Source organism: Perissodus microlepis, chromosome 5 (genome assembly GCF_051167445.1).
Source record: "Perissodus microlepis isolate ML-2025 ecotype Zambia chromosome 5, ASM5116744v1, whole genome shotgun sequence".
Classification (NCBI taxonomy): Eukaryota; Metazoa; Chordata; class Actinopteri; order Cichliformes; family Cichlidae; genus Perissodus; species Perissodus microlepis.
Window position 1 is genome coordinate 21,925,683 of NC_140465.1, and position 18,290 is coordinate 21,943,972.

Genomic DNA, 18,290 nt, shown 5'->3' on the forward strand with positions numbered 1-18,290 from the left:
ATACTATTATTCGAAACCTTTAAATTGTCTAAAAGGGAAATTTTCCTTAGTGTTGCGCAATTGTTCAGGGCCCAATACTTTAAAGCGTTTTTATACGACAACAGAGTTCGCGTTACTTTTATATTAATTTTAAAACATTATTGGTGCTACATACGCCACGACTTCCTCTGTCTTATTGTTGCCTTTACAGTTTTTGCGACGTCAATTTTTATTACAAAGCTAAGTTACTGGGTGTCCCTGAAGGCGATATTATTGTTGTTCTTCCCTGTCTGGTTTTTGCATGCATTGATGTGTCGAGTTATTGAATAGTTTGATGCCTGGGTGACCATAACCTCTGCTTAATACATTAATAACAGATTTTATAGGGCGTCTTTTAACTTTAGACCTGCGTTTAAGTACCTAAGGACGTCGCTAAGTTGTCTTTAAACGTTAAAGCTATATGCTAGCTCATGCTGCTGTAAATAAACTGGGAAGATCCACAGTAGACACACAGGAGATACCTTGTTAAGGCAATTTGGGGCAAGTTAATAGGACTTAGCAGGGTTTACACACCTCTGGATTAGTTCTCCATGAGGATAAAATCTATGATGGGCATGCCCACTCGGATAGAGTGTATATTTTTCAGCGAATTTCATCCTACTCTGGGTCCCAAGATAACATATCAGGTAAGTGTGCAGATGGTCTGGTAAAGTAGTTTTATGTTATTTATTTATTTTATAGCTACTGTCGTTGTGATTATCTTTGTAACTGCCCCAGTTGCGAGCTAATTCATGACTGAGTGTGTTTTAAACGTGCGAGGCAGGTTTTTAATCCTTCATAGTCATTTGGCATTGACGTGTACTCTGCATAATCCTTCTGAGCTCATGTATCGTATTGGGTATAGTTTGTCATACTGTGTCCTCTCCTAACAGGTTCCAGAAGAGTACATCTCACGGGAGCTCTTTGACACCGTTCAGGTTTATATTATCACCAAGCCAGAGCTACAAAACAAATTAATAACAGTGTATGTAGTCTTATCCTGCTCGTCTGTCTCCCTGCCTTGTTTGAAGTCCTTAGTATTTAAGTAATAGTGTATTAACTTAATCAACCAATCTCTTTCTTTTTTTTTATCTTAGCACTGCAATGGGAAAAAAGTTAATTGGCTGCCCAGTGTGCATCGAACATAAGAAATATAGCCGAAATGCCCTCCTGTTTAACCTCGGCCTTGTTTGCGATGCCCGAACCAATACTTGCAGCCTCGAGCCTATTGTTAAGAAGCTATCTGGATACCTTACAACTCTGGAGGTAAAGAGTATCACATGTTCACGTGATCGCTTTCTTCGGGATGATTTCTTAGAGATTTTCTGTCTTGTTGTGTTGCAGCTGGAGAGCGGCTTTATATCCAAAGAAGAGAGCAAACAGAAGCTTTTACCCATTATGTCAACTTTGTTAGAGGATCTTAATGCCACGGGAGCCTGCACCCTACCCATTGGTATTATTTGGCATCTTACTGGCTATAAGTTTTATCTGTGGCAAGGAGCAATATATCTTTTTAATATATAGCTGCGGTCAGACGTTTACACACATTCATCATGGGCATGAATGTCATGGTAATTTTGTACTGTTTCATTGAACTGTTCTTTTTTCCAGGGTGGAATTATTTTAAATATTTAATGACTTAAAAAACAAGAATTTGGCACACAAGTTAGAACTTATTTTGGATGTTCTCTAATCCACACAGGGTCAGAAGTATATACATAACTAAATATACACACTCACTTAAATCTTTTAATAAGTGGTGCTGAAGTTTCTACAATGTCTTTTAACTCTCCGAGACTAACTTCTTGTTAGTGATCATGATTTACATGATTTTTCTGGTACGTTCTCTTTTCCAGCATAAAAATGCTTGTTTGACATCACCCATTAGATTGCCAATACTCAGAACAATGGGTGTAGGAAGGGAAATTATAGATTTCCCTTCCGCAAGTTTGACTGCAGATTCCAAGATAATCTGTTTAAACAACTACATGTAAGTACAATGTATTCTGATGTGCCCACACAGATAAGCCAAATGCCTTCTGGAGAAAGGTTTTATGTCAGATGAGACAAAGACTGAGCTACAGTACTGTAAAAAAGTAATTGCTCCCTTCCTGATTTGTCACATTTACATGTTTTAGATCATCAAATAAATTTTAACTGTAGACAAAGACTAAAGACCTGAGTAAATACAAAATGTACACAGCATTTATAACTGAATCCTGTACAGTCTGTGGGTTTTAGGCTGTGGAGGTCCAAAGTTCAAATATGCTTCGTCCTCCTACCGTCTACTTTTATAGCTAGGTTAACGTAAATATGATGTTGTGTAATTAAAAATCAGTACATACAGACGCTTTACAGACTTAAAGCTGTTATCCGGGTAAAGTTAATTACTCTATCAGATATGTCTTGATTAAGTAAATCCCAAAAGGTTGATTCTGCTCATCTGGATCTAGCGTTTTCAATGGAAGAAATGTTTCGTCACTCATCCAAGTGATTGCTTCAGTCTCAGCTGACCGCAGGTCTTTGATCAATGGGCTTTTATCAGTGGTTGTTGATCAATGGTCATGACAATTTGCATATTAATGATCAAGGAACTGACCTCACAGCCCATTGTTCATTCAGTGGGCTGGTTTCAGTTATTGTGCAAATGTACTGTTTATAAGGTTGGGGAAACCTGCAGTCAGCTGAGACTGAAGAAGTCACTCAGATAAGTAACGAAACGTTTCTCCCATTGAAAAGGCTACATCCAGATGAACAGAATCAACCTTTTCGTAGTCCATCAAATACATATTAATATTAGACAATAACTAGAGTAAATACAACATGCATTTTTAAAGTACATTATGGATGCATGCTGTATGTTCATTCCACCCTAGAAAAAGAAAAGCTCAGAGAAATCTTTAAAAGCCCAAAATTGTAATGATCCATATACTTAGTAATAATGTGACATGTGCTCTGTTACTGTGCTGCAGATCATACTGAAAGTATCATAAACTATAGAGCTGCAGCTGCTCTACTAGACAATCATGTGATTACGGCATTTCTAAATGAACTCAAGCATCTAGAATAGAATGGCCCATTATGTTCATTGTACACGTACAACTAAATTGTGGGTCCTCCACACCAACTGTGCCAGAATAGAATATAAATAGTAAGACAGCAGGAATAAATAACAAGCAGGAGAAATATATACAGGGCAAGATAAAAGCTGATGAGGGTTACTCAGGCCATGACTCAGATTGGTTGGTTGGTTGGTTGGTTGGTTGGTGGGTGGGAGGGTAGGGGTGGGGTAGTGTTTGTCAACAGTCCGAATGACCCAGGGAAAGAAACTGTTTGTCTGGAGGTGTGGGGCCAGGTGTGGGACCAGAGGGCAACGGGTCAAACAGGGATGGCGGGACACGAGGGGTCACCTGTGATGGCCCTGGATTTCCTGAGACAAGAGGATCTCCAGGAGTGGCAGAGAGCAGCCAGTTATGTTTGAGGCAGTATTAATTACCCTCTGCACAGCCTTCCTGGTTTTAGTAGTTGCCCCTGCGTGGCAGACATCCAGGCATTAGGAGAGCACACTCTTCACTGAGGAGAGCTTTGTTATGCATTATGTTCGCTAACAACAAGTTTTCTAATATCTCTGATAAGCCCTTATCAGCCAACCAACATGCTGGCTGGGCTATGGCCCAAAGTGAAATTATGTGGTTGTTTGGATTGATTAGTTAAAGTCAAGACAAAGCAGTGCCACTATGCAAGCGGCTTTGCTCTGACTGTTACTCTTTTTAGAAATTCAGAGATGGGAAATGCAGGCTGATGTTTCTGAGTCAAAATTCTTTTTAAGAATTTACCAGCTGCACATAGGCAGTATTCACATGTTGGTTGGCAGCAACAGTGGGTTTTTTTTTAAACTGCTCTTACTCTTGTTTGTTGTATCCTTTTTAAGATGAGTCTAACACCATTCATCTAAAGCTGATTCAGCTGCGAAAAGACCCCCCAATAGTTCAGGAGTACGACGTGCCAGTCTTTACCCAGTGCAAAGACCATTTTATCAAGTCTCAGTGGGATCTCACCACTCAACAGGTAGGCTTTCAATGTCAACAACCTCTGGCTGCAGCTCTTGGGAGGTATTTGATAGCACTCTAAGAAGTGCTTGGAAGAAAGATCAGTGTTTAAACATTTGTTATCAGCTGTGCTGGAAGTGATATAAGCACGTTTTTATATCCTTTGTTTTATGATTTGAAAGAAGGCATTAGTGCAAGACAAGATGCCCTTTATTGGCACAATACTGTTTTATTGCTTTTATGAGTTAACATGTTTACAGCATTTAGTTACACAGTAATGCAAAAAGCACTACGTGCCTCTAACCCTTATCTATTTGCTGCTAACTGCAGATTCTTCCCTACATCGATGGATTTAGACACATCCAGAAAATTTCTGCTGAAGCAGACGTTGAGCTGAATCTTGTTCGTATTGCAGTGCAGAATCTCCTGTAAGTATTTTTCAGTAAATACAGTTGTACTCTTTAGTAACCTCACACACGTACTGCTTCATCCCACAACTTTGTTTTATGTTGTTTTGATTAACTGATAAACCAAGTGTGAACGCCTCTGTAAATGCAGAAGTTTTAATAGTTTGCTGTGGACCATTCAGGTGGGAGCTAACACAATCCCACAATCTTCCCGGGACCTCTTGTAGGTTAACATCCCAGCAGATTCACTTCAAGGTCAGGTCGTACAGTACTCAGCGAAACCTTACACACACACACACACACACACACACACACACACACACACACACACACACACACACACACACACACACACACACACACACACACACACAAAAAGAACATGGTGGCACAGTGTAGGTTTGCAAAGTTGGATCTGAACAAACGACAAGACTTCTGAAACAATGTCCTTTGGAAAGATGAGACCAAAAGTGTTGACATTTAACCAGAATGCACAGCGCTGTTTGGCAAAAACCAAACACAGCATATCAGCACAAACACCTCACACCAGCTGTCAAGCACAGTGGTAGAGGGGTGATGTTTTGAACTTTGCAGCCACAGAACTTGGTGACCTTGCAGTCAATGAGTCAACCATGAATTCCTGTGTATCCCAAAATATTCCAGAGTCAAATGTGAGGCCATCTGTCCCAAAGCTACTGTAAGGCTTGGCCAAAACTGGGTTATCTGACAGGACAATGATCCAAAGCACAGCAGCAAATCTGCAACAGAATGACTGAAAAATAAAAGAATCAGGATGTTGCAATCACCAGTCAAAGTCCAAACCTCAACCTGATTGAAGTGCTGTTGTGGGACCTTCAGAGAGCTGTGCATAAATAAATAAATGCCCACAAACCTCAGTGAATGGAAACATTATAACACAATGACGCGAGAGACTGATAAAGTCATAGAGACAACGATAAGCTGAAGTTATTGCAGCTAAAGGTGGTTTTTCAAGCTACCAAATGAGGGGGGTGTACTTGCATTTTCACTCTGTAGTCAAAATACACTTCAAAAAGATGTATTTACTTCTCTTTTTAACTTCACAGGTACTACGGTGTTGTGACTCTGGTGTCAATTTTCCAGGTATTAAACTAATTTCACATCACACATATATGAGTGTAGTGGAACAGTTTATCAGGGACCATTAGGGCCGATGTTAGTTTTAATTGAAAAGTTGTCATTTTTTTTTTCATATAATTCCTTCTGTGTTCTGGAAATGTTTTGTTTTTTTCTGTTTTTGTGAAAGTGGATTTTCTTGTGCAGAAAAGCTTTTTTTGGGGGGGGGGGGAGCAGTACAGGTTGTAAAGTCGTAAAGCAAGCATCAGTTCTGAAGGCCATTCTGATAAAAGGGTTCATTTATTTCAAAAGAAAGCCAATTTATATATTGCACATTGCTCTCTATGCACCACTTTGAATACAGAATATTAGGGCAGGTTTTTTAAGTGAGGGAAGGCTAACTGTGCAAGGCCTTTTATTTAAAACTTTAATTTTAATCTTTTCTTCTTTTTTTTTAACAAATACATTAAATTATTGTCTCTAGTCTTCCGATATTCTACTGTAAAAAGCAAGCTATTAAAAAGTGGCTAATACTTCCTGATGACTTGTTCTGGTTGCCTTCTCGGGTCTTTCTCTAGTACTCTAATGTGTACTGCACCACCCCAAAAGTCCAGAGCCTCATAGATGACAAGTCCATTCAGGAGGAGTGCCTTAACTACGTCACTAAGCAGGGTTAGTTGGGGTCATGACCATTAAAACACGTGTTAATCTTTATTTATTTTGTGATGTTAACTGTGTAGCTTTGCCCTGTCACTTTCAGGTCAGAAACGCGCGAGTCTAAGAGATGTGTTCCAGCTGTATTGTGGGCTAAGTCCGGGAACAACAGTCCGAGACCTTTGCTCACGCTACTCACAGCAGCTTCAAAGGGTCGACGAGAGGTTAGCGTTGCTCAAATGATCAGTTCCTGAAAATTCTTAGCGCTCCTGAAAATTGGCTCATACTGTATGTGTGTCATGTCACTCGTTTCTCCTAAGGAGGCTGATCCAGTTTGGACTAATGAAGTGTCTTATTCGACGGCTGCAGAAGTATCCCGTGAAGGTGATCCGCGACGACAGAAGCAGGCCTCCTCGACTCTATACCGGTTGTCATAGTTACGATGAGATCTGCTGCAAAACAGGCAGGATTTGAAGCCTTCTTTGATTGTTGGACAAAACTTAAGAACTGATGGTGTGAAACAAGTGTGCTTACAATGTCCTGATTTTACAGGGATTACTTACCAGGAGCTTGATGAACGTTTGGAAAACGATCCTAATATTGTCGTGTGCTGGAAGTGATGGGGCAGAAGGGTACAGCAGTGCCTAAGCAGCCAAAGATGCCTTGAACTAGAGAAGGAGGTTTCTTCAATTAACAGAGAAAATAATGAGTAGCGTTTTGCAGTTTTCTTAGCTTAGTTTTGTTCAAAAAAAAAACAAACTTGAAAGATTGGATATCACACTCATTATGTGGCTATACAATCCATTCATTAAATGGAAAAAAGGCTAAAAATATCTATTTATGTGGGTTTCATACTTCATACATATTTTGCTATCTTTATTGCTTTGACTCTACTTATAACCCCAAATTCATCTCATTTCTACTGCACAAATAACATTCCAACATAAAAACAGATTGCACTGCCACATACCCTTTAGCTGATTCTTCTCATTCCTGGAGGGTTGAAGATCCCTTTGCAGTTAGTTAATGCAATGTTATTAGCATTATATATATATAAAACTGTTGCTATAATTTAATGGAATGCAAAAAACAACATTGAAACACACTGGCATGTATTTGAATTTGTACTTTATTTATATGCTGCGTTTTTGCTCTAACGGAAGCACTGAAAGCGTTTCTTACTGCAAGATACATCCACCCATTCACACACAGATAAGGGGCAGTTTGGGTTCATTGTTTTACCCAAGGATATTTAAAAATGTCGAATGGAAGAATCACTGACCTTCAGATTAGTAGGTGATGAAACATATTATTTATAACTGTTTACAAAATAGTAAAAACTTTTTAATGTAACTTAGCGGCAGTAAAATTCATCATGGGAGTGAAGCCCTGGAACAAGCAGGTACAGTCTTATGTTATCACACTGTGAAGAAAATATTTGAAATAAAATGCTTTGAAATTACACCCGCCATTAATACGTTTTTAATAATAATTTCATGTACTTTTATTTAAAAGGATGACTTGAATTTCATGTTTGCAAGTACTTTTTACACTACCATATACACTCACCTTAAGAAGCACACCGGTTCAGCTGCTAATAAGATAACACAAATATCTAATTAGCTAATCACGTGGCAGCAACTCAATACAGACTTGTACTGAGACTTTTGTAGACCTGACAAAGTTCACAGCAAGCATCAGAATGGGGAAGAAGTGACTTTGAATGTATTATGGTTGTTGCTGGTCGGAGTATTTCAGAAACTGTTGATTTACTGGGATTTTCCTACACAACCATCTCTAGTGTTTACAGAGAATGGCCCAAAAAAAGAGAAAATATTCAGTGAGCGGTACTTCTCTGTGCAGAAAGGCCTTACTAATCCCAGAGGTAAGAAGAAAATGGCCAGACAGCTTTGAGCTGATAAGAGGGCTACAGTAACTCAAATAACCAGACGTTACAACCAAGGTATTCAGAGGAGCGTTAATGAAAGCACAACATGCCAAATCTTAAAGTAGATGGCCTACAGCAGCAGAAGACAAAGCATCGGGTGTCACTCCTATCAGCTAAGAACAAGAACCTGAGGTTGCAATTCACACAGGCTCATCAATTTTGGACAACAACACTGGAAAAATGTTGCTTGGTCTGATCTCAATTTCTGCTGCAACAGTCCAAAAGAGGGTCCAAACCAGTACTAACAGGGTCTATCTAATTGGTGATTTAACAACTTTCTGATATGTATGAACTAGAGTACATTATACGTAAAATAATTTGTTTTGACCAACAACATGAATGATTTAATCCAAATAGTATGGTCTGATTGATTTTTGCCATGAGGACATTGTAGACAGGTGCAGCTGCTACACATTTTTATTTTATTGAATAAAATTCAGCCCTGAAGGACAGACCGTTTTAGTAAAGACTAACTTCATCCAAGGACTGTGAGGAAAAAAGCAGGAAAGTCATCATCATGAGTCACCTGCAGGTTAGGCTGTCTCTCTTTTGCTGCATACTCTGGAGTATGAGCAACAGGGGAAACTTCGAGTCACCAAAAAGAAAATCACTGGAGTATAATGAAGACATCCATTAAAAAGGAGCTAGCTACTCTAAAAACTTTGAAACCAGTTGTAACAGGGTGAAGCTGGTAATCAGGTTAATTTACAATAAGCTGGTTATCATAGTTTTGTATTTTACTTTTTATTCTTTTTTTTGTTTATGTGTTCAGCATTTTCTTGTTATCCATTCATTTTAGTTTTATTATTACCATCCTGGTTGAGTTTGAACATTGAACCTTGGGCTATTGTGAGAGTGTAATGGTTCATTTAATGGATAAAATCCTCCTCAGCCTATGAGCAGACTATCTTCTGCAGGTCTAGTATCTTGATATTACTAGGACCCTCTTTAGGAATATTTTGTTTATGTTGCTTTAGCTATAATTTACTCAGTTTAATTAATATGATGTCTACACAAGGAAAAAAAAGTTTTCTGGCGCTTTGCTGATGCTGTCATATTTCACAATAACTCACCTTGGATTATTTTTATTGACATAACTGATTTTTTTAAGGTTTTGCCAGAAAGAAAATGTACAACTGTATTATGTTGTGTATTTGTTTGAGGTTCTGCTGCCCCTCTATGGCGGGAAACACAACCTGCACCGTTCCCTTGGTTTTCCGTAACCATGACAACTACCGGAAACACTTCGTGTTGCTAACTTCGAACAGTACGAACAAGTCTACTCAAGCTCCAGTTAGACAAGTCATTTATTTCTTTATTGCGTAATATCTTTTCTCAACGTAATGGATACATCAGTGATTCTTCCCGTTGAAGCGGAAGGCTTTATCCAGAGTCTGGAAACTTTCTCCCTCAAGGAAGTGGGCTCAGAGAGGTGAGACGAACCAACTAACTCTGCACCTGAGTTAAATTAGCTTGTAAACACGATGGAACGTACAAAAAAAGGGAAAAAAGAAAGAAAAACAATGTGATAAATAAATAAATAGAGGCTATATTAGATTATTTGTCATTAGCCAGTACTGATTGTAAACGCTAAATAAGGGAGCTTAATGTGCTTTGTTATACAAATAAAATTAAAAAAATCAACCCAAAGCACTCAGTGGTGCAAATTAAACAGCTGAAATTGAGCAAAACGTCAGATTCAGATATAGTTATAATATTGCTATCATATATAACTAAATAACGCTGATTGCATTTTTGCCGCAAACCCATGCAGACTGTAGGTTTGAGCATTCGAGGGGGCCCTCACCCAAGAAATTCACATTTCAAACACTTACTTATTTCTGGTGATGTTTTTGTCCATCAGTTTTTGTCAATAAGAAGTAACCATCACAATACAACTCTGACCTTCTAATATTCATATTGAATATGAAAGTGCAGGAGCCAGAGCTCCCCCCCTCTTCTCTTTAATTCAACCAAATATATCATTCCTTTGTGAAATAAACACATCAATACATATACCAATTATTTGGGTAATAAAAACATCAAGAGCTAAAAACATTTTTTTATAATGTGCAGCTTAGATGGGAAACCATCTGCTACACTTAGGTCCATAAATATTTGGACAGAGACACCTTTTTTTCTAATTTTGGTTCTGTACATTAACACAATGAATTTTAAATTAAATAGCTCAGATGAAGTTGAAGTGACTTTCAGCTTTAATTCAGTGGGTTGAACAAAAAGATTGGCTAAAAATGTGAGAAACTAAAGCATTTTAATCCCTTCAATTCAAGGGCTCAAAAGTAATTGGTCAAATTAAATAACTGAAAATAAAATGTTAATTTCTAATATTGAAAAACCCTTTGCTGGCAATGACAGCCTGAAGTCTTGAACTCATGGACACCCCCCGATGCCCGGATTTCTCCTTTTTAATGCTCCGCCAGGCCTTTACTGCAGCGGCTTTACTGTTAATGCAATCTTTTCCTTATGGGAGACTTGGATATTAATACACCTACCTCCTGGAGAATGTTGTTCACTTGCTTGGTTGTTGTGAAACGTTTTCTCTTCACCATAGAAAGTGTTCTGCTATCACCCAGGACTGCCGTTTTCTATGGATGGCCAGGTCTTTTTTTGTTGCTGAGTTCACTAGTGCTTTCTTTCTTTCTCAGGACCTACATGTATATTTTGCCACTCCTAAAATCGTAACAATTTCTCAATGTTTTTTTTTCCCTCTGTTTTCGCAGCTTAAGGATCACTTGTTTCACCTGCATGGAGAGCAAAATCTTCCAAATGCAAGCACAACACCTCAAATCAACTCTAAATCTTTATCTCCTTAATTGATAATGACATAATGAGGGAATTGACCAAACCTGCCCATGAAATTGCCTTTGAGTCAATTGTCCAATTAGTTTTGGTCCCTTTAAAAAGAGGGTGGCACATGTTTCAAGGGGCTGAAACTCCATTATGAAGCTGTAATTGGAATATGTTTCAGTAAACAAGTAAAAACACAAAACTTGTGTCAGTATCCAAATATATATGGACCTAACTGTACTTTGGGATTTAATGTAATACATTAAAATACATTATTAATACCCTTTACAGGTTCTGTCCTAGTTTTCTGCTTCGTTTCAGACACAAGTAAAGTTGCCTTAGTTTCCCAGTGTGACTTCCTTCTTTTTCCTCTTTTGGCTTTTTCATGGTTATCAGCCTGCCTGTGTATGGCACCATAACAGAGGTCATGCAGCTGCTGCCTGACATCACAGCACTGTCTAGCTGTGTGAATATGTGTGTACGTCGACTGCATCTCCCCAAAATCTGCACATATAAAGAAACTTATCAGTTTGGTCAAGTATAAAAAAGAAACGCATTCAGGACTCTACAGCTCATGACTTGTTTCTATTTTCTCCACTTCCTCTTTGCGTCATTTTGATAGAGATAGAGATTTTTTTGTCAGATCTTTGTTCATCAACTTCTGTTGGTTACTTTTAGTTTCTTTCCCTTTTTTTGTGATGACAAATCTGGTCCTTTTTTGAGGCTTATCAGTCATTTGCATGTTGTGGTGAATCCCCTGAGGTTCTGGCCATATAGTCGTCTTGTGATGTTTATATTGAGAAATATGTACATCTGCATCCTGTGAATGTTCAACCACATAAACCTAATATGTCTCTGATAGATTTTGTTATTAACCCACATTATTACCGTCTTCACTTGCATGATTAGCTCTTTTTTTCCCTGAAAATAGCTTTTAATCTATGTGATCTATTGTTTTTTGACTGGTTGTCAAAAAGGAAACATCTGCCAAAGAACACTGTTAGTTTTGACTCCTTGAAATCAGTGTATGTTTCAAGTTCTTGAAATATAGATTAAAATCTACACAAACTAAAACTGACACTGATTTGTGTAATTTGACGCACTTTACTCAAGCATTATTTCAAATCGAATGCACTGAAGCAGAGAGCCTGATAATATGTGTCTTTTAAATACTTAAGAGAGAGATGATCTGGTCCAGACAGATAAGATTCTCTGTAAAGAATATTCAAATCAGAATTTATACTTCATTATAATAAAGGCCCTGGGCCTTGACTAAAAGGAACTTAGAGTTAAATCAGACTTATTTTAGAGCTAGCTGGGATTTTTGTTGTGTGTTAGCTTTTGCATTCTTGTATTTTTACTTAGTTTTAGTTCCTGCTTTGGTTTATTCTTTCTTCTCCTGTGTCTTGGTCAGATTGTCCGTCTTCATTTGATTCCCTGGTTTCCCATCTCACAACTTGGTTTCCCCACTATGTCTGTAGTTTTGGGGTTTCCTGCCAGTTTTTTGCAGCACCCTTTGTTCACATTTTATGAGTCAATAAAGCTACTTTTGCATACAGAGATTCTGTGTCCTGCTTATGGATTCGCTCCTCATTACATCCTGATAAAATCTGGAGGTAGCTTCCTCATGTTTGAATTTCTCTCTGGGGACAGAAATTGGACTCCCTGCTGCCACTCAATAAGTATACCCTAATTCTGTGCATTTCGGTGTGATTATCGATGATTTACACACTTAGCTGCTGTAACTGATTGCATTCAATTGCTAACTTGACCCCATTCAGTCGCAGACTGTCTACAGACTGATTCCATCTTATGGCAACATATAGAGCAGATTTTGGTGACAGTGTTGGTATGTTGACAATCTCAGCAGCAAAACATAACTTTATCTTATTGAATAACACTAATGTCATATTATGAGTATTGTGACAATGTCATGTCATGGGTTGTCTGGTGATTCCGACCTTTAGAAGTGATGCTTTTTTATTCTCTTTGTGTGCTAGCAGATGGTTCAAGCAGCATGATTATATTGAGAAACTTAACATGCAGGCAATACTGAATGCCTCTGCCATGCACGATGAGTTTGTCAAGGACCTCCTGGTTTCATTTGGAAAGGTGACTGCCACAACTGCATATAAACAATAATAAAATGTCAGGAGCTTTTACGCAAGCCCTTTTACAATTTTCTAAGAAGTGCTTAGAGGGGAGTGATTCCTTTCCCATTCCAGATACACATCCTGGTCCATGAGATGATCCTTATTGAGGTGTGGAAGAAAAAAGTGTTTCCCATCTTATGCCAGCTGGAGGATTTCAATCCAGTGAAGACTTTTCATCTTTATATGGTGGTGAGTGTTAAATGAGATGTTAAATGAGCAGCTCACATTGCTCATGTCTCATGTGTTCTGTTATGACTCCTTTTTAGATCCACCATGAAGCCACCATCATAAATCTACTTGAAACCATAATGTTTCACAAGGTCAGTAAGAACTCAAATAATCCCTACATATCTTAAAACATTTCACACACCATGAAAGCACTGACTGTCATTCTCTGAGAACATGGTTGTAAATTAAGCATTATGGCAAGTGTTCAAGCGGTTGTGTCTTGTTATGCAGGATTCATGTGATGCAGCAGATGACTCTCTTCTTGACTTGGTGGATTACTGCCATCGAAAACTCACCCTGCTGGCGAGTGAAGCGATTAAGGATGTTGCTGTCACATATGACCAACACAAACAGACATCCTCTCTAGAGGTGAGAATGTATGTTTTGTTTTTGGTTTGACACATTCGCCGAAGTCTGTCGCAAACTTTTGAACGGTTTGTTTCGTTTCTTGAAGGAGCTGCAGGTGCAGAGTGCAGCTTTGGAGTTTGAAATCTCTCTGAAAGCCGTGTCAGTGCTGCGCTACATTACAGACCACGCTGACAGGTATGGCGCCCTGGAATTCACTTGGTTATGTTCTAGTGGAAGTATACTCAGTATTACACTGAGAAACACGCTGCAGCTGACCAAAGGAATGTGTTTCTTTGCAGCATCAGCATTATCAATCGAATGCTGTGCACCCATAACCTTCCTTGTGTACTGGTTCAGCTGATTGACCACTGCCCCTGGAGTCGCTGCAGAGAAGGTATCACCTCAAACATGAGATTGGTGTTGATCTACTAATCTATATCACTGGTAAAAAACAAAACAAAACAAAAAACTTTAAAGGCTTCTAAAAGCTACCCAAGCCAAGTTAAGCAACAGGAAACTAAGCTTTCACACCTGCTAAAGTTTCTTACTATTCAATAACCTACTCATTGTCTCCCACTGTAGGTAACGTGCAAAAGCACATTGATGGCAAGTGGCAGACGATACCTGTAGAGGATCATTTAAAAATGAACAAACTGGACGGTCAGGTCTGGCTTTCCCTTTACAATCTGCTGCTAAAAGAAGAATTCCAGAGAAAATACGATTTCAGCAGTTTCAACAAGAGCCAGCTTCTGAAGGTATACAGTGGATGATTGTTTTATTATAACTTTAGATGCACTGATCATGCGGAGTTGTTGTCATTCATTGTCTGTGCTGATATTAAATTGGATCAACTCGTCCGTCCAAATGGCTGCTGGATAGTAGCTGTAATCTGGTGTTTGGCAAATGTGTGAGTGCCGGGTTATTGTCCTCCAGCATCATATCTCATCTCCTCCCTTGTTAGAGCACACATTCAGTTTCCAAGGGTTGTTTTGACCAAGATGTTTCTTCCTATTATGAGCTTTCTCATCCTCTTCCTGCTCCATTAATTACATAACCAGGCAGCCATGTGCATCCTCCTGTAATCACATTTTATTCTTATGCAGTGTGGTAGGGCTTGACTTAAGCGGTCAAAGAAGTGCAGGAGACTGATGCTGTCCAGTGTAGCAAGTGATTTATTCACCATTTTGTGACCCAAACAATATTTACAAAGAAACAAATAAGAAACTCAACTCTATAATTAACTCAGTTCAAATAAACATAACTGAACTTAAATCAACGGAAATTAAGGTCAAACTGCACACAGCTACACTGACCTGAACCTTTCTCTCGAAACACCTGAGTTCGTCTGCTTAAATAGTCCACTTAATCAAACAATCCTCCTTTTGTTTCTGGAAGACAGATAGGTAAGGTAAGTTCTAAACAATACAAATTAACAGTTGAAATAAAGAACATGTTAACTTAACAAACTTGTAGGAATTGATTTAAACCAAGATGTTATATTATATAATCTGTAAAAGTGCAAAACATAAACAAACCCGGGATAGTAGATGTTTGCCTATTGCAGATTACATGTGAAATATGGTTAAATCAAAATAAGAATGTTAACTAAGAATATGGACAAATGGTCTTCTCACCCACTTTGTCACATGCAGTCTGTGTAAACTGATGATTCATACATTGTTATTCTTGCTTCACTGTATTTGTTGTCATTCATGTGCCACAGCTCAGAGGTTTCTTGACTGACGTCTTGATTGATCAGCTGCCAAATCTGGTGGATCTGCAGCGTTTCCTGGCTCATCTTGCTGTTTCAGATCCAGCCCCTCCAAAAAAAGAACTGATTTTGGAGCAGGTGCAGTCACACTCACAAATGTTCACTTATCCCTGAACCTAAACAATGTGCCTGTCCGTTTACACTCGGCTGTACTCTATTTATAGATCCCAGAAATGTGGAACCGCATTATCAGTGAGAATTCTGGAAAGTGGAAGGCAATAGCAAAGTATCAAGTCAAAGAAACATTCAACCCATCTGAAAGTGACTTGAGACAACAGGCCCAGAGGTAACACTGAAAACACAGGTCTGACTGATTAGAGAATGAACAGAGAAACGACTCAGGCGCTCTGAATAATCAGCGCTTGTTTTAACTAGGCTGGCCCAGACGTATAACTTGGATGTAATGGAGAGTTTACTTCCTGAGAAACCAAAATGTGGATCCTGTGGGAGAGAGGCCACAAAGAGATGCTCTCGCTGCCGAGGAGAGTGGTACTGTCACAGGTACTGACAGACCCTGAGCTGAGCCTGAAGGCAAAGCTCAGGGCTGTTTTAACACATGCATGGAAGTCCTGCACCTTCCTAGGACTCTGTCAGCACTACATGCAAAACACCAGGACACGACCACATGGTTATTACACATAATGCACCACACACAATCATAAATGCTAGCAATGAAGTTGGCCACTTGCATAGGTTACGTTGTAGGCTACAAAGATTCCCTGCAGAAGTGCACATGTGAGAGTCACTAACAGTATTAAAGATGGCCTTAGCCACCATGAGCTCATTGGTTTTGGACTTTGCAGCTTTAGTTTTAGTTTTTGGTCACCACTGTTTTCATTTTTTGAAGCCAGGTTAGAAGCCAGTTACCTTATATAGATTAGAGGGTGGAGTCCTAATTTACTTTTTGCTTTTTTGGTTTACTTTTTGTTTTTGAAGCCAGCTTCGAAAAGCTAAAAAAAAGTGTTTGTGTGAATGGGTGAATGTGGCAAGTTCTATAAAATACTTTGAGTTGTCAGGTAGAGTAGAAAAGCGCCATATAAAAACCAGTCCATTTACCACTGGTAGCGAATGCGTGTTATGTGTGCTGCCTCCTGCATGCTCACGTAAACCACACAAAGTACTTCCAGTACTGCAAAGGTGTCTGAAGGGGAATAATTCCTGCAGATTACCACAAGTAACAAAACAAATGTGCTGCTTCTCTTTTCAAAATATCAAAAGGTCACGTGGGAGAGCGGCTCAGTACTTTCCCACTCTCACGCATCGCTCCTAAGGTTTTGATAAAGTTGACGTAAGCCTCGCCGGGGCACTGAGAAACAAATTTAAACACATTTGAGAAACAAATGGAGTACACAGAGGTGTGTTTCTTCAGTATTGGATGCAAAATGCATATTTTTGTTTAGAATGTGCTAAATGTCTGCGTTATTATCTTGCTGATGTATGTTTTCAGAGAGTGTCAAGTGAAGCACTGGCCAAAACACAAGAAAGCCTGCCAGCTCATGACCGAGACCACCGAGAAGATCATCAGCTGAGGGAGACCAAACGGCTCTTTCTGTGGCTGATGACAGAAAGAGAACAGTGTGTTTCCTTAGTAGCCCGACACATTTATACACAGACTCTTTTTTCTTTTATCATTAAAACTGTTGATGCACCATTCAAGAATTTAGGATGTTGTAATCAAACTGCAATAAAGTTTCAAACCTGTATGCTTCTGTGTTTGCCTGTTTCATCAAAGTGCCAGGGAAGCGCTGCATCTTCTCTTTCACCAACAGCACCGTTTTGACCTTTGTATGCAATGCAGAGACGGTACAAAGCAAAATACCACAATAACCCATTTTCCTATTGCTTTTAGGTAGAGCCGCCCAGTTTGAAGCTCAGGTCTGTGATGCGTTCAGATAGTGGCTTTAGGAGTGGGGAGGGGGTATGGGCTCAAAATGTGGTCATAAATATTTTGTACTTGTAAAAAAGATTTGTATGTGTAAAAAAGATTTGTGTGTGCGTAAAAAAGATTTGTGTGTGCGTAAAAAAGATTTGTATGTGTAAAAAAGATTTGTGTGTGGACTTAGAAAAAAAAACCCCTGCAAGTTACAAGTACGAATTTTGACCCCATTTTTCTTCCTTTCATCTGATTGGTCAATGTCATGTCAATCACAAATGTAACAATCCAATCAGAGAACAGATGGGTTTGGCTGTTGGAGGGGCGCTTTTTTTGAACTGCAGGTCTTTGAAGGGAATAAATGCCCTTTTACATGCCAACCCAGCGTTTTCCTTCATCACCACGAAGGAAAACAGTCTGTGGTCGTCAGAGTTTGGTGATTTTTGTGTCACAGGTCTAAGTGTTTAATATAGGGACTTCCACAGCCTTTTCAACAGTGCTGCGGACCGTGGGGTGGGGGCGGGCAGTGTTTTGGAAATGACAGTCTTCATTACAAAGCTTTCTTCGTTATGAATTAGCATACATGTTTTTATTGAACATTTGAAGAACCAGCAAAAAAAACAGAAACTCTTGTAGAGGACATAAAGTCAGAGATAGAAAAGACAAGGAGCAGGTGCATCTAGTACAGGTAGAGCTGCTGCAAAAACCCACAGAGCAGCCAGCGTAACAAATTCTGGATCCTTTGCTTTTAGTTAGCAGTTAGCATTAGCAGCACATCCTGCTTCTGATGTGAAAGGACTTTTATGCTGCGCACTGTGACTCACAGCAATGGTCCTGGGTCAGCCCTGACTTTGTGTTAAACTAATCCTAAAGTAATAATGGTATTTCTAACCACTGATATACCACAACTTTTTCCTTTCAACAGCTACTGAAAGTTA

General features: G+C 39.1%; 2 protein-coding genes across 3 annotated transcripts; both read left to right on the forward strand.

Annotated features, from left to right (window-relative positions):
- Positions 1-95: 95 nt before the first annotated feature.
- Positions 96-7,685, forward strand: nprl2 (NPR2 like, GATOR1 complex subunit). Its single transcript, XM_084928787.1, has 11 exons — positions 96-665; positions 912-1,003; positions 1,116-1,284; positions 1,363-1,471; positions 3,950-4,086; positions 4,398-4,495; positions 5,560-5,596; positions 6,148-6,241; positions 6,330-6,447; positions 6,544-6,686; positions 6,776-7,685. The coding sequence occupies exons 1-11, from the start codon at positions 570-572 to the stop codon at positions 6,841-6,843; spliced, it is 1,161 nt and encodes a 386-aa protein (XP_084784913.1). The 5' UTR covers positions 96-569; the 3' UTR covers positions 6,844-7,685.
- Positions 7,686-9,178: 1,493 nt separating this feature from the next.
- On the forward strand, positions 9,179-17,174 carry zmynd10 (zinc finger, MYND-type containing 10). 2 transcript variants are annotated; one of them, XM_084928784.1, is made up of 12 exons: positions 9,179-9,603; positions 12,980-13,091; positions 13,205-13,321; positions 13,399-13,452; positions 13,592-13,729; positions 13,815-13,903; positions 14,008-14,102; positions 14,291-14,463; positions 15,432-15,557; positions 15,644-15,765; positions 15,855-15,980; positions 16,927-17,174. In XM_084928784.1, the coding sequence occupies exons 1-12, from the start codon at positions 9,515-9,517 to the stop codon at positions 17,006-17,008; spliced, it is 1,323 nt and encodes a 440-aa protein (XP_084784910.1). In that variant the 5' UTR covers positions 9,179-9,514; the 3' UTR covers positions 17,009-17,174. The 2 variants fall into 2 exon arrangements, with proteins under 2 accessions (XP_084784910.1, XP_084784911.1); XM_084928785.1 differs by having other exon boundaries at positions 9,183-9,603; positions 12,983-13,091.
- The last annotated feature ends 1,116 nt before the right edge of the window (positions 17,175-18,290 follow it).

Bases quoted from the DNA above. Each gene is read 5' to 3' on its own strand.
- nprl2 (XM_084928787.1), top strand. From the start codon at position 570: ATGAGGATAAAATCTATGATGGGCATGCCCACTCGGATAGAGTGTATA. The intron at 1,285-1,362 runs GTAAAGAGTATC...GTTGTGTTGCAG, and splicing joins GATACCTTACAACTCTGGAG to CTGGAGAGCGGCTTTATATC. The intron at 6,242-6,329 runs GTTAGTTGGGGT...TGTCACTTTCAG, and splicing joins TAACTACGTCACTAAGCAGG to GTCAGAAACGCGCGAGTCTA.
- zmynd10 (XM_084928784.1), top strand. From the start codon at position 9,515: ATGGATACATCAGTGATTCTTCCCGTTGAAGCGGAAGGCTTTATCCAG. The intron at 13,322-13,398 runs GTGAGTGTTAAA...ACTCCTTTTTAG, and splicing joins CTTTTCATCTTTATATGGTG to ATCCACCATGAAGCCACCAT. The intron at 15,766-15,854 runs GTAACACTGAAA...TGTTTTAACTAG, and splicing joins TTGAGACAACAGGCCCAGAG to GCTGGCCCAGACGTATAACT.